Here is a 16,825-nt window from a genome sequence, read left to right as displayed (position 1 = left end):
TAAAAGCAATTTGAATATTAATAATACAATTTGTAATAAAATAAAATATAAGCATCATGCGCGCAGTCTCAGTAAATATATACAGTAAAGACTGTTAAGGTACTCGGTAATGGCTGCAAAAATCCTGATTGGACCATGCCTATCTTACGCCAACTTTTTTAATTAAATAAAATTAAAAAATGCATAACACCGCCACCACGCCCTGCAGTGCCATCAATTAATTAAGCAAAAAAAAGAAAAAGAAAGAGAGATATGGGCAGCGATGCGCAATGTACGAGTGTTATGGGTTGGTCAGACAAAATAATAATATGAGCTGTATCAGCCCAAAAAGTATGTTGTCCCACCGGGAAATTGCCCGATCTGCCAGATGGCCAGTCTGAAATACATTTGCACACATAAAAAAGGCAAAGTACAGTTTTACAGTTTTTAATCCCATACTCAATCATGGCCCTAAAATGTAACAGAAATCATATATTAAGAATATGTGTCCTGTTATTAATATATTATAAGGCTTGGATTTTTTTAGACCAATTTAGCATTTTAGAGATAACGTAGTTACTTTAAGTAACCAATCGTCCACTTTGTTTCTATGTAGATGTCAAGTCAATGTAAAGTAAATATTATTCATACACTGGTTTTATTATGGACCCTACGATACAATTGGTTCATAGAGTTCACAGTGTATCTACTGTGTCTTTTATTTGCTTTGACCTTTATGAGGAACTATAAACAAATGAGTACCGGCCAAGCCAAGCATATCTTATCAGCACAAGTTATCATATTATCAGTGGTTGAGTGTTAATCAAACAGCAATCCGGCTAGTGAAAAACAGGGACCTAGCGTACCTATAATGAGATAACTAAACATAACTGAAATAATTGTGAAGCATAAAGATCAACACAGCGTGGATTTACGACTCGCTGTAAGTGCAGGAATAATCCGCACGCTTTAAATGCATTGTAAGGGATTCGGGTGCCCTTCCTGTAACTTGTATGACAGAAAAAGAAAAGACATGTATCCGCAGATGCCAGGTGAACTACAGTACAGCAGGATCTGACATTGGTTACATAACAGGATAACTTTGGCTTTCATAGGGGTGAGCACCCCACCAGTTGTATAATACTGTTACACCAATAGTGCAATGTTAGTGCTTGCTTCAAATCCTAAACTATACTTGAAGATTTCCTAGGAAAAAGTGATGTTTGCTTGTGCAAAACCCATTACCACGATGTTAATGTGGTCACTCAGGGCCTTAAATGGTCTCTGTATTATAATTGAATATGTCTCTGGTTGAATTGAAGTAAATGGAAATGGTCTGGCTTGCTTTATCATGCACCAGGCAAAAAGCATCCAAGTAATCTAATTAAATGTTTTTTACTCAGAGATTCTGGAAAAGCCACAGATAATATGCATCATTTGATTTTGGTAAATGCACATTGATTTTCTGGAATTTTCGGGATGTGACATGTAATGTTATTGTGATCGTACACTTGGAGCTTTCCGAAGGCTCTATAGTTTGCTTTTTATCTCGGGGTGCTCTGATTGATGGGGTGCCAATCATTATCAGCCGTGAAATGCTTTAAGTGAAAAAAGTGAAAGTGACAAGCTTAAGTATGCAACGCACACCTGAAATGTGAGTAGTGCGCACACACACACCCGGAGCAGTGGGCAGCAATTAGGGTAAGATGCCTTGCTCAAGGGCACCACAGTCGCAATCTACCGAGTGTGAGAATCAAACCAGCAACTCTCGGGTTACAAGCCCGACTCTCTAACCACTAGGTTACGGTTGCCAAACTTTAAGAAGTTTGATCCGTGGTCTCTATATAAAGGCTGATCAGAAGAGCCGGTCGTATAGTAGTGTTGCTGTAACTGCAATCCCGTATTACCGCACTACTGTCCTCGTTCTGTACCTTTCTGTATTTGCATATATTTCTACATATTTTTGAGCAAGGAAAACACAGAATATAATACAAGTTGTTATGAAAGCATTTAAACTTGTTCTGAAATGATCTAAGCGATTACAAATGATCTCTCAAACTTAATTTACCCTAAATAATGATTTATTTGTTTATAAAGTGATATGTAAGCATATAGCTTTCGCTCTGACTTTGTCATAGTCTACTCCTGTCTGTCTGCGCAGCTCTGCGTGAAGTCGAACACACGCCTACTGACTTGACTACATTCACAGGTCTGCAGAACAGTCTTGCATTGTGCAACGTTTGTGCCAAGAAATCCAGACCCGAAAAGCACCCTAAACATTTCACAACCTCATCAGATATTTGAAGGTTAGTTATGTAGATGTGACCCGTGCTGACAAAATGAGTAGGAATGAGCAAATTGTCAAAAATGAGTTATTGATATTCTGACATTTTCTATTGAAAAAACTTCAAAATGATGCATGACTTGTTGGAATCTGACAAAAACTGAGAGAGCTACACCTGTTTGAAGTTGACAGAGTCAGCAAAGTCAGTTTTGAGAAAAATCTAGTTTTTTTGAGGGTTCAAAAGCAGTACCTTAAAATCACTAGTAAACAAACTCAGCGCGAGTGTATGGACAAGCATCTTTGTACTAGCTTACGCATTTGGGACACCTCTTAGAAAACGTATACAAAGATAATTTTAGATGTTTAAGGACTATTAAGAGCATTCCGACATTTACACTTTCTTTTGCTTCTAGCTCAAAATTAGACGGTGCACATTCAGACTCATTTTGCCAGCACAGGTCACAAATAAATAAGCCATCTTTAAAAGTTCGTGGTAGGGAGGATTAGAAAGATCAACAAAATTCAAGATTCAACAAGTTTCAAATCACAATTGTAATGAAATGAGTCGATTACAGCATTACATGTTTGGATTTGCTCACATTGCATCCAATATTTTTTAATAGGCGTTTTTGGAGCATAGAGCATTTTAACCAATCACATATGTGTCTGTTAATCTTATGAATGTAATAACCAATCAGATGTGTTTTCACAAATCACCTGATCATGCTAAACACTCTGGACTGACTCATGCTTTTATCATAAACAACAAAGTTATTTACAATTAAGGTAACTACGTGCAGATTAATTCATTATAAAGGGAGTTTTGTGAGATTAAACTTTGACAAGTCATTGACAAGCTTCAGTGATTGTTCTTTGAACGCTGTCATATAGTTTATTCCCAGTTTTGTTTATTATTACTACAAGACAACCTAATTTACTAATGCTATAAACAGCATCCATAACGCAGCTTAGCTTGTTTTATCTATGCTAAACAATATCACCTGTAAACGTATTCTATTATTATGCTTTTTGATGTTAATGATCATGACTACAATATGAAACAATTTTTTTTAATCTTGCTGTATTGAGTGCTTATTTTTCATCTGATATCCTCCAAGACACCTCAGTTTAACCTCCTAAGACCTGGATGTCGTCCACATACGTGGACATCACATTTTTTGTTGCTGTTTGCACCATGATACTTAATTCTGTGTAACTGGAACCTGTTGTACACAAACGTGGACAATTACACTGCTTCATGTTCAAAGAATTTGGTATATATATTGGTTCTTCCTTACCCCAAAATAGCTGGAAGAAAAAGACAAACTAAAGCTCGGGTCTTAGGAGGATAAAGACTGCTAATGCTGCTTTGGATGCGGGTGTATGTTCTTCTGTATTGAGGATGTATAATGAAAGATCCACTCTGATGCAGTGATCACCGGTATCATATTTATCGGTGCAGAGTGTGCAATTTTACATTTCAATCAGAGATGGCGATAGAGAGGCCAGAGTTACAGACTGCAGCTTTTAAATAATAATTTTTAATCATTTAAAATTACAGCATTAGCTACTGTATGTTAAATGATACTGCTTTCCGTGATCAGCCACAAAAATCATGATCTATTATAATCTGCGATTTCACGATCTCAGCTTTAGCACGGATACGGAGGAGCTGCCGGATCTCTGCTTTGTTCCGGTTTGTAGACATTTTATTGTCTTGAATGTTGATCTGGATTTAAAATCCCTATGTAAAGGAGTTGCATAATAACTTTGTCGTTGCGACAGCATGCATGCCCTCACTACGACACACCGCTTTCAAAACTGTTCCCAGTCTTATGTTCACAAAGGACGCATTGCATGACTGATCTTGGCGTTGTTACTAGGTAAATCAATTAATGCACACAGATAACTCCAGAGATGAGATATGTCATCTCTATTATGAATTAAAAAGGTAACTACTATGTTCTGCTGGACAGAAAAAAAAACTAAATTTTACAAAGCTTGAGTAAGAGTGTTGAAACACACAAGTAAGGGTAAAAACAAATACCACTTCTGCTTTATTTCTTTTGCTTTTAGTTTATTTGAGTGAACAGCTGGACAAACTTCACCTGCTGGTTAATGTTGTGCACCCACACAAACATTGTTATTGAGCAAACTACATCAGAACAGAATTTTCATTTTGGGGTGCACTATCCCTTTAATAGTGCTATGAATGAAACATGTCAACAATGTTACTCATGTTGCATTTCTGCTTTTGTTTCACTGTTGCTGCTCCTTTGAACATTTTTTGGGTGTTTCTGTAGACTAGACTGACATTGGCCAGTTCATAATAAGGTTTCAACCATGCAAGACTTGTACACAGGTTTATTGAGACACTTGGAAGAGTAACTATGACAGATGAAAGCAGAAACAGATTTCAGGAGTACTTGGTCTAGTATAGTAAAATCACACTGTTTTTGGGGTGGGGCTGGATTCTTGGTCTGGTTGCTCATTATGGAAAACCATGCCTGGAGCAAAGGAACATTCTTTCCCCATCAACTTCAAACTAAAGTTTCAGGTCTAGATACGAAGCGTGAAGGCCCAGCCCAATATCCGAGTACATAACCAAAGGGCAAATGTTCTTTAAGATAAACATAATAATAAAATATGAAATGCATAACCAATAAAAATTGGTTTGAGTGAACAACAGGAGCAGTTTGAATCTCCCCCACCAGCTGTCACCAACCTCAACAGTTATGTTTCTCTGTTGTGAACATTTTAACCCTGGAGAACCAATGGGTCAAATTTGGCCAATGTTAATTGCTGCTAATAAAAGGGTTCTTGGGTTCTCCAGGGTTAAAGTTAGGATAACCCCACAGTTGTCTGCCCATTTTAAAACCAATCTTTGAAAAGTAAACAATTGCATACACTGTATAATGTGAAAACTGCTCTACTTAACTTAATTAAAACTTTAATTAGTAACACCTAAAAAATTAAGTTTTATAAACTAAAATGTTCTCACTTAGTTTTTTATCTGCAGTTTGTAACAACACGAGAGTGAGTAAATGATAACAGAATTGTCATTTTTGGGTGAACTATCCCTTTAAGACCTGCAGTAAGTAAATAAGTTTGATAAGAAACTCATTAAATATGCCGAGATAAGCATCTTGACCTTACACAGCATAGCACATGGGGGAAATCCTGAATTGATAACAGTGAGAAGCTTTGGGACGAATGTGTATACATCTTAAAAACAACATGGTGGTGTGAGACAACGGTCTTTTTTAATATGTTAAACTGGAAAGTTTGATTCGTAAACTCTCGAAGTGTGTTCATATGTATATATAATGATGATAAAGAGCTACAAACACCATGAGACTGTGCTTTTTGTTTCATCAAACTAACATGTTTCCATTAAAGGTCCCGTTCTTTCTGTGTTTTTGAAGCGTTGATTTTGTTAACAGTGCGCAATATAACATGTGTTCATATTTTACGTGTAAAAAAAACCATATTTTTCACACAATTTACTCATCTGTATAGCGCTGTTTTCACTGTCCTAAAAATGGTCTGATGTCTTCCTTGTTCTATGAAGTCCCTCCTTCAGAAATATGTAACGAGTTCTGATTGTGTACTTTGTTTAGTGTGTTGGGATTCGATAGCAGCAGCTTGCCGTTAGTCTAGTTGGCGACTGACGTATTCCTGTGGGCGGAGTTTAGTCAAAAACTGTTCTAGTGACGTCATTAAAGCAGGAAGTAGAGGGCTGTAGTCCAAACCGGCCGTTTCGCTGTAGGCTTTGAAAGGTGAATTCTGTTAAAGAAAATATATCGCCTGGCAGTGAACTTTGAGCTTTATCATTTTACAGCTATTATTTATGCTATTATAACAACATTACACACTAACTAGGGTTTAAAAAATGGGATCAGAAAGAACGTGACATTTAAAGGTGCACCAACGGCTCAATCCTTCCTTTTAAAGCACATAGAGAAGCTACAGTAGTCACCACAGGACAAACATGTCATCGTTTGATACTTCCATGTAAGGAAACTCGCAGTATATATGTAGATAAAAAAATGACTCATTCTAAGGTAATAAAAACATATCCTTTTATTATATGCAAGGTCTTTATATACCACTGATAATATGCACCGATGCAAAGGGAGGCTCCGCCATAATTTTTTTTATTGGCCGATACCAATATTAAACACTTATACAATACTATACAGTTGGCCAATAGTTTATTTCTGCATCAAATTATTTTTAATGAACATTAATTGGATCTATTTAACATTCAACTGACCAACATAATAAGAGAGAGACAAAGTAAGATCAAATTTTGGCATTTTTTTGTCTTTTTACTTTTTTAAGGGTACTGCCCAGTAATATCTAGGGACCATTTTTGTCTTTATTCATGTCGATTTATGGTTTTATGATAATAAGAATAATAGGTTAAATGAGTAAACAGTAGGAATATACCCCTATGTATCGGCCTATAATCTGTATGGACAGATAAAAGTACATTTTCCCACTATCGGACATCGGCCAATAAAAATAAAGCCTATGTCATTCCAAATAATAAAATAGCATTATTGACCGCAGTTATACAAGCAGTGCAAGGATATGGATGGGCACTCTTACAAAAATTCAAAGTATATCATGCACTAGAGTGATTAAACTCTATTCAGTATACGTCTATATCAACTGGCTTCCTGCCTATAATGCAAACACTCAGCCTACAGTAGTCTTTCTTATGATATCCCATCATCTGTCACCCTGTTGAACTTTCAACACTTATTTCATATCTAAGCCGAGCTAGTCCCTGAATGCATTTCATTCGACTTTACGCTGTTCTTTTCTGAAATGGGATTGTAAATGGTGAGACACAACCTCCTTGGTGGTGTGATGTAATGTACCACAATGCACTTATAGATTTAAAATATTTATTGAAACCTTTTCACATTAATGGTCCAATCATATGGACCATGGCATGACTACAAAGTTTCATTCATTGCGATTAACAAGAAAAATCAATAAGAAAGTCTCTTTGTGGGTAAACTGCTCACGACACACTGACTATGTTTACATGGACAGCTGTAATCTGATTATTAACCTTATTTTGAATAAAACAATATTTGAATTAAGGTGTTTACATAAGTTGGTCCAAGAATAGTCCTTTCATGTTCCCGTTTATCAAGTTATAGAACATAAAAATCAATAATGCTATACGTTATTACGTCCTCATGCCACACCGTCTGAGGTTCCCTCAATAATTTAACATATTTCAACATACAGTTCGGCTTTATTATGGCATCATACAGTTTTGGGTGTTTCATTTTTACTTTTACGTAAGCTTCAAGGATAGTAGTTAGTTATTTGTCTTGCTATAAGTTAGGGCTGCATGATCAATCATAAAAAGATCACATTCTCGATTCAAGCACCCACACAATTTCATTCCTAACTTATAACGATTCATCTATCTATTAAATCTTTGACATAAATCTTACGGGAACATTGAAAAATATGCGTGGGTGCTGTCGCGGAGTCAGAACAGTACATTTTTAAACAGTGGGTTTCAGTGACGATTCTTCATTGGCTCACTCTCTGCACTTTAAACACGCCGGGCACCTACACTGTAAAAAATTACTCTGGAGGGTGTTTAATACAACCCATGAAAATTTGGTTAGAGTTTACTTTATTATATGAGCTAGCAAGTAAAATAAAAAATAATGGATACATTCTACATACACTATCTATTTATCTATTTTTTAACAGTAATAATTGCAACACTAAAAAATGAAATAAAATATACTAGTTAGTATATACTATAATATTAGTTATTTAATGGTAAAATCTACCGAAGATTAGTAAGATTTGTCATTTGCGCACTTCTCTGTCTCTGTTGTCGGGTGAGAGATTGACAGGTTAGATTGTGTTGTCAGTCAGGTTAGCATTGAAAGTGGAATACATTGTCCAGTTCTGTTCTTGCACCTGTGAATACGGGTAAAAATCTATATTTATGATTAAAATATATTAACCCCTATTATTATTATTATTTACATGGCTGAAACTCGTGAACAGGGGAGCTGCTCAATAGTATATAAGTGGTTGAACTTGAGCAAGCCACGTGATATGAGAGAGCTGAGCAACAGACGGTTGATGTACAGAAGGTGTCGAGCAGATAAACAACGGTAAAGCTGTCGATGCTAGATAATTAACGTTAAAGTTTTCTTGCATTTATCTGTTGATATACGGAGTTGTGTTTTAGAAGAGATCAATTTATATATAAAATGCATTTTATTACTTTAATTAATGTTTGCCTTTCCATGAGCTTTTTTAATTTAATGTCTGTATAAAAAAAACTTGGGGGGGGGGGTTTATGTGTTATATTTAATGTTAATTGTATATGAAGTTGATTCACTTCAAAATTGAATGCAAGTACGTTCTTGTTAGTGTTCAATGTTTTATTGCACATGTACTGTGAGTTATGTAATAGGAAGTTGTATTTTTGGTTGTAGCCAGCCTACTGAGGTAAATGAGATCATTTTCTCCTCTCATTCCAGTGTCTCCTTTAATGTTCTAATGACAACGTGAAGAAACAGTATTTAAAAATCTTGCTTTTAATGTTTTTTGACATCTCATGAAGACTTTGGTTTATTTTTGAATGTTCAAGAAAATGTTCAAGAAGCTTTATGTAACACTATGATATGTTGTATTTCACTTGAAATTAATTAGTTTGAAATGTTTACAAAATGTTATTTGGTCAATAAATAAAGCAATTTATGCAATCCTGTGTCTGAATATTTTTTTATTCAACCCTTTTATTCAAGTAATATTTTTTCCTAATAAATAATCATTATTTAGTGTGAACTGTTGCTTAATGTTACTAAATTTTTATAAGTAATTAGTTATGCGAAATATTAGGTAGACCTTCCCTAATTTTTTTTAGTTTGTCATAGTTGTTAACTTTTGGTACTCTTTAAAATGTATTGGATAGATTTTACCCAAAAAGTGAGTGCAAATTGTTACAATTTTAATGAGTAGATTCTATAGGTTGTTTTTTTACAGTGCATTTCATTGTACACTAATGTATTTGGTATAATACAATGTGTTTGCATGGTTTATGGTTAAAAAACACATTATTTTTCACATACCGACCGTACATTTTTGTAGCTCTAAATTTCACTCTCTTTCTGAAACTCTCTGTCTAATGGCCCAGGAAGTAAACTGTTGCCTACAAACCGTGTGCTTGTTGTAGTCCAAGAAAAGAGATTTACATTGGAGACAATAACTTACAAAAGTGGTTCATTCAACTAACTGATGCCTATCCTCCATTGATTTCCATTCAAAGAAGCGTTACATGTTTTTATGCGAACATTGCAGGCTTGCCTTAAAGGGACTTTGGCCTTGCTTGATTTGTGTTAACTTGGATTTTGATTTTAGTCAAATGATGGTAACCAAAATACATGGTAATTTCTTAATCAAAAAAAGTTAAATTATCGTCAACCACGGTGTGGCTTAAAGACGTCCTCTTTATTAAACCAAGGCATGACCACAGCAAATATCATGTCAGATGGCCAAGGTAAAATGTTTTCTCTTATTTGTTAGTCACTTTGGATAAAAGCTTCTTCTAAATGAATAAATGTAAATGTATGCCAACTCAGCACATGTGGAGACTAAGAAAAGTAGCAGGATGACGTAAATCTTTGCACATTTTTGATGTTTGCTAAATATTTTCTTAGCAAAGTGACTCACAATGAAGTGTACATAACAGTGTATTTCATTCCTCTCTTTACCTTTTAAAAGGAATTTGACTCAATAGGTTACCGATTATTATGGGTAAACCTGGAAGAATTCCTCAACTTACTGTAAACATTGCACTCTTATGTCATATTTTCCAAAACCTGGAAATGTGCGAATCCTACAAAGAAACGTGTAGGTCGTATTCCGAGTTTATTGTGAAAATATATCTATTTATAACTTAATGCCCAAAACGTGTATAACAGATTTATCTTAAGCCAGCATTGGAACACAAATGTACACCACATTTACATGTGTGCATTAGACAGATACTTTTATCCATATTGACATACAGTGCATTACCCTGTATACATTTTTATCAGTATGTGTTCTGGGAATTGAATCATCAAACCCCTGACCTTTGCTGCAGAAGCAATGCAAAGAGTTACAGAAATTCACTGAAGAGGCATTGAAATGATTTAACAAGTTTAGATTTGCTCTTGCATGTATGTAAAGTATGAATTAAATAACCTATGCATGCAGCATAGTTTTATGCGTCATGTTATGTATTATTATTTTGTACAAAATTAACTTAAAGGGCACCAGGATAGTGACAGCTCATTCACCAAAACATGTGAATATGCAACCTTTCCATCTGCACAGCTGTTAATTGACAGTTTATATAATAAATATACTCACTTGCACCATTGTGACCACGTGACATGGATTTAGGAGGTAGATCACAGTCTTGGTGGCAAACTTGAACCCAACCTCCACTCCAAAAGTCATGCACAGTGCCACAAGCAACAAGTTCTTGCCCAAGCTGTCTTCTCTGGTCCTCCGTCCATCCTTAGACACCTCTCTGAGCTCTTTTGGGACATTGATCTTTCTGAGGGCCACCAGCACTTCGATGACAGAGATGAAGACGATGATCAGACTCTCAATGAGCCTCTGCTGTGGCGAGATGAAGGCTGCGCACTCGGGCCCTCCGTTGCCTTCAAATTTGGGGTCCACCCCTCCATAGATCCAGTCTAGCAGACTGTAGATGTTATATCGGGACATGTTCCTCTTCTCGTATTGGAAAAGGTACGAACACGACGGAATGAAGGACAGGACACCGACCTCTTGGCGAAACATTAACTTGAAATCTGTATTCAGAGCAAAAATGGTAAAATGATTTGAGGAGCCCACCTCAGCTAACGTTAGATCAGATCCACGTGCACCATGCAGATGTAGACTCAATGAAAACGACCCTTTGTGATAATTTACAGACGCAAAAACACCTGTACGATCAACAGCAATGCATTATATGATAAGCTGCAGTGCATCTGCTTGTGATCTGATTGGGCGTCAGTCGGAAAACGCGACGTGTTGACTGGAAACCGATTCCGCGTTTAGACGACAGTCCAGAAAATTCGTCGCCGAAGCGGACCGTTACACAAAACCACCTTGTAGGGCGTCAAATAGCCCTAAATGTGTCCATAAAACTGTAAAACGCCAAAACCGGTGTTTGACAGAAACAGGGCGGAATAACTCGTTGATGTTACGCGACGCGTTATGAAACGCACTGAAAGCAGATGCGGAAGGTGCGATGCGTTCTGGTCCATGTGGCCCAAGATCTTCTCTTTTCACCATAGAAACGCCGCCCTGTTCATGCGAGTCCCCAAAATGTATTCGTCGCAATACGCATGCGCAGGTGTCAGTTCGGTTCCTCCCATAAAATCGTCAATTGCAAATGCATGCGCTCGCCAACAAATGGAACAGGATTGGTTGAGCGCGATGACGCCGCCCGCCTTTCGTCAGTATGTGCTTATTTTTGCCCATCAAAATCAAACTTTATTTGCAGTTCCATAAGTACAATAACATATAATTTAATATAAAAAGTTCCAATACATTATATAAAAAGATAAAGAACGATATTATCTAGTTGAATGACGATTATTAAAATATACACATATACAAATTGGTCATTTTAATCATTCATCACAGCTTTAAATGTTTTATAGTTTTAAGTAGTGCATTCTTTCTTAAACAGTGTTAATGCAGGACACGAGAGCTCATTGCTGCAACAAAACAAAACTGACAAATACGAACAGGCGACCCCTTGTGGTAAATTAGGCAATGACATTTTAGTTATAATAAAATGACTGACATATTACTTTTATTATTTATATACATAAATAAACTACCACACAACAGAATTATTTTTGTAATAAATGTACTTAAATCAGGGGTGGGGAATCCTGATCCTGGAGGGTCACAGTCCTGCAGAGTTTAGTTCCAACCATAATCAAAGTAGTAATCCCGAAGAGTTGAATTTAATTTTTCAGGCGTGTTTAATTAGGGTTGGAACTAAACTGTGCAGGACAGTCAGTGGCTCTCCAGGACCGGGATTCCCAAACCCTGCTTTAAATAGAGCTGTTAAATTACTAAATGTATGGTGGTACAGTGCAAGGCAATGAACTCTCAACAATGCTTTGGGAATTTCAATTTAAATCCTCATTTTAAATTAAGGTACATTTACACCACTGGTTCTCAAACTGGGGCCACGAGATGGTGCCAGGGGGGTCCCATGACATTTTATAAAATACATACATTTATCATAAATTCTGTTTAATTAAACCAATAAGAAAAATATGGCTACTTACCAACAGCAATACATTGTATAATTTAATATGTTTGTTTAATTAAAAAAATATTTTTTTGAATGTTTTATGTCATAAATTTTTTTGGCGGGGGCATGAAGGGATGCACTGTACACATTGGGGGTGTATGCTGAAAAAGTAAAAAAAAAAAACACTGGTTTACATTAATGTATTTAGTTGACTAATTTTACAAAAGCCTAATGAATAAAATCATCTTTCACTGCCTAGCACATAAAAAAAAGATGTATTATTTGTACATTTGTTGCCCACATTTGTTTCCATTGAATTTAAAAGTTATTTGATGTAGTGGGCATGTTGTGGGGGTCTATGGAAAAATTTACCTTAACTTTTATACAAAGCAACATACAGTGAATTACAAACTATTAATTTATTATGTGTGTTCTCTGGGTACGAATCCATGACGTTTTAAACTTTTTATTCTGCAAAAAGAGAATTTTCTTTTGTTTTGACACGTTAAAATTTTTTTATTCCTTTAATAAGGTGGTTTATTTATCAGGGCATATTTATATATGATTTCAAAAAGAATGAGTTCTTTTATTTTTTTAAATTTATCCTAAAAAATATATGATAGTGACTTATGTAAGCAATAAGGTACGAGAGGCTGTACTTGCCTCAAGTACCTTATTGCTTTTATAAAACGGTTACCACACAATATTAAAGTAAAAAAATATAAGTGCAACTTTCATGAAGTTAAATCAATAAAAAGAATTCCTTCCGCTGGAAAAAATAGTCCCTGACCATGAACAAAAATGTGTTCCAATGTGTAATATGCATGAAAGCTCAAATAAAAACAACAAACCGATATGTGTGGTTGCTAAGGGGTGTTGCTAAGGGCGCAGTGATAAACAGAACCGTTGGGTGAAGCGGTCATAGCCGTGTTTTATCGTGAATAAAACACACCTATTAAACAATCAGAATCAAGGATTGGAACTAACCGTTTTATAATGGACTTTGGATTACACATTTTTATCAGTTTATGTTTTGTTGTGTTTGAATAAGGAAAGTTAGCACAGGTTTGTTTTTTGTTTAGAATTAGTTTTGTCTTCACTTTGTTATATATATATGAATAAGTGATATTACAAGTGATAGCATGTAAGATAGCATTGAGACATTTTTATTGACCATTTTTAATGTCTTCATGAGTGACCAACTTTTTAGTGGTGAAAACCTTCACTGGAATGTACAGGCCTGTCGATGGCACAACTGCAACATAGAAACAAAATGGCATTGCATCAAATAATAACAATTTGAATGCTATAAATGAGCTTGCAGCATTGTTAAATTAAGTAAATGGTGAACGAACTTACGTGAGACAGCAGAGCAGCATCATAGAGATAATAGTGATGGGAAAGGCATATAAAATGGATCGGGATGCACGACTATAGACGTGTTGTACGGTCTCATGAAACAATTGCTTAAGATCTCTTTTCTGTCTTTGACTATGACCTGAAAAAGACAATTTAGTACCTTATGTACAAAGTATGATTTTATAGATGATGTACTGTATATGTGATGGATGATATAAAGTTAAAGTTATGTATCACATTCGGTACCTGTACTGTCAGCATTCGAAATGCTCCTTAAATCTGAATGAACCAGAACCTGTTCAGACTTCAAAGGTTTACTCAAGGATCTGTGTGATGTTATTGTCTCCAAGTCATCCTGCAATGTCTTCATGGGGACATTTCTCAAATCCTCTATGGGACGTGCAGTGATTTCATTCACTTGCATCAGAAGAGACAGAAAAAGACTCACGCTGCATATTAAACCAAATGCCATGTTATTGGGTGGAAAAGCTGTATGTGAAAGTTTGTTGATATTTTCAGCTCATGACAAATCAGCATTTATGACATAATCTCTGTGTGATGTCATAATAGATAGGAATGTACTTGTTCCATGGAGATTTTACAGTGTGGGGTGTGATATGTAAAATATGTATAAGGTATTACGGTGAATACATATACAAATATCAAATTTTCATTCATTTTATGCTTATGGCATGTTTATAGTACTAGGCAAGCATATAACCTATAGACACAACCACCAAGAATACCAAAAACAAACAATATCATTTTTTTTTACATATAATGAAAACTCATTCAACTCAAGTGAAGAAGAAAAGTACCCTTGAACTGATTGAAATTGTTTGAATTCATAACACAAATAAATAGAGATTATGGATCTTTTCATTATGCTATCAATACTAAGGCATGAAAGCAGATATTCTGCTAAATCCTGTGAGCACCTGTAAGATCCTGTGAGCACTGAAATCCTGTAAGTCATTTTTAGTGCTTTACTGTTGTAAAACCTGATAAGTTAACTCAAACCATTTAAGGAAACCATTGAAATTATTCAGTTAATTGAGTTAGGTGAACTTCATCAACCATAAGTTAAGTAAAGTCAAGATAGTTGTGCAGCACGTTGACTTGAAAATGTAAGGTTAAAGGTATAATTTGTAAGATATTTGCAGTAAAATATCCAAAAACCACTAGTCCGGTGTTATATATTTTGTCCAGCTGATTACTAATAATATCTCTAATGTTTTCAACTACTTGTAAATTATGAGAAAATTGCTGCCCTAAACATTAACACGGGGCAGTGCAGTCGCCTTTAAATGACGTTAATATCTACGTTACCCTTTGTTACCGCCTTTACTGACGTAAAAACCACATGACAACAGTGTCGTGGACAAAAGCGGAAATAATAGCGTCTGTCGGGCCACTCACTTTTTTATGGCAAGTTTGTTCATCTGAATAATTAATTCTGTGCTGTGTTAACAAACCATCGTATTGGACTAATACTGTAACATCTATGACTAACAATTGCGTTTTGAACATTATATGAAACCTTACATAATGGAAAAAAAACAATGTCATCAAACACAACATTTTTAAAACTTGATCACTTGTAACATGATTTCTCGTTCCCGTCTGATTGATGGCCATCAGCGTTTGAGTTAAAGACAACAAATCCCATCACTCCACGCTGCTTCAGAGCATCATTAATCTACGTCATTGTTATTGATTTGATCTAGCGGCGCGGATTATACAAATTGCATCTTTAAGTCAACTTTTTATTTTTTACAGTGCTGTAAAATTAACGCAACTCAAACCATTTAAGTTTTAAAATGCAAATGAGTACTGTGAACTTAAATATAAGTGTATATTTGCATATGACTATATTTAAGTTTGCAGTACTCGTATGTATGCGTTTTAATATTTAAATGATATGAGGCAATCGATTTCCTAAAATGGTTTAAGATGAGTTAATTGTTCAGGTTTTACAGTATAAAATCATCCTACATAATGTAAAGATCATTCTGTAAATTAAAGTCATGACAAAGATTAAAGTCAATGTGAAAAACTTTAATGCTCATAATCCCATCATTAGATTATAAGACTTGTAACCTGTATGTAGACAGGATCACATGTTAAGTTGTAACAGCAAGTCACCTATTACTCATTTGGGATAGCGTAGCAAAAACAGCACTTATGAGAACTTACAAGCAATGTTGGTTGCAGATGTTCAAAGAAAAGCAATACAGTATCTTCATTAGCTGTAGGAGGTCAGTAGCTCTGTAAAGATGACCTTCATTGAGTTTACTGGCATCCTCTGGGGTGGGGAGAATACACAGTTTTTTCTTCTGTGCTTTTTAACATAGATTCATTCAAACCACAGATCTGCCCCTACTGTTGAACTGTGAAAGACCGGGGGCAGAAAGATGGCCACTGCAACATTAATGCCGTTTCATTTTGCCTTTTGCTTTTATCCTTATCCTTTTAATCCTTACATGATTATAACTGATGAAAATAGTCCGATATAAAGAGTAACACATGTATGATCATTTACATGTACAGTATTCAACAAAAAAAAAAAAAACAATAAGAAAACAAGACGTTTATGAAGAAGCTCATATGTTTCATAGCAAGAAAATTTTTCCCTAAAGCATTTTCCTGATTTCACATGAGATGATCATATAGCCCCTTACAAAAATTGTGCAGAAAAATCAAGATATTAAGAGCTTAAAGTTCTGATTTAATTGGTAGGCTACCATGTTTATCAGTTATAGCACATATAGAATAGGACGTCAACAGCAATTTTTGTATAAGCTTTATTTCTCCAAGGCAACATCAAAGACAATAATCAAGTAAACAAAATAGCCCCGCCCACAAGTATGATGGGT

General features: G+C 35.4%; 1 protein-coding gene across 1 annotated transcript in view; it reads right to left on the bottom strand.

Moving 5' to 3' along the window:
• The window catches only part of LOC135776515 (transmembrane protein 164), a 28,054-nt gene extending 16,405 nt beyond the window's left edge, over window positions 1-11,649 (bottom strand). Inside the window, exon 1 of the mRNA XM_065287278.1 lies at window positions 10,676-11,649. Coding sequence (XP_065143350.1) covers window positions 10,676-11,113 — 438 coding nt within the window. The 5' untranslated portion in view covers window positions 11,114-11,649. The remainder of the gene's footprint in view (window positions 1-10,675) is intronic.
• Window positions 11,650-16,825: the final 5,176 nt, after the last annotated feature.

This window comes from Paramisgurnus dabryanus, chromosome 18 (genome assembly GCF_030506205.2).
Source record: "Paramisgurnus dabryanus chromosome 18, PD_genome_1.1, whole genome shotgun sequence".
Lineage (NCBI taxonomy): Eukaryota > Metazoa > Chordata > Actinopteri > Cypriniformes > Cobitidae > Paramisgurnus > Paramisgurnus dabryanus.
The sequence above is the reverse complement of the archived record's forward strand: the minus strand, read 5'-3'. Positions and strand labels throughout refer to the sequence as shown.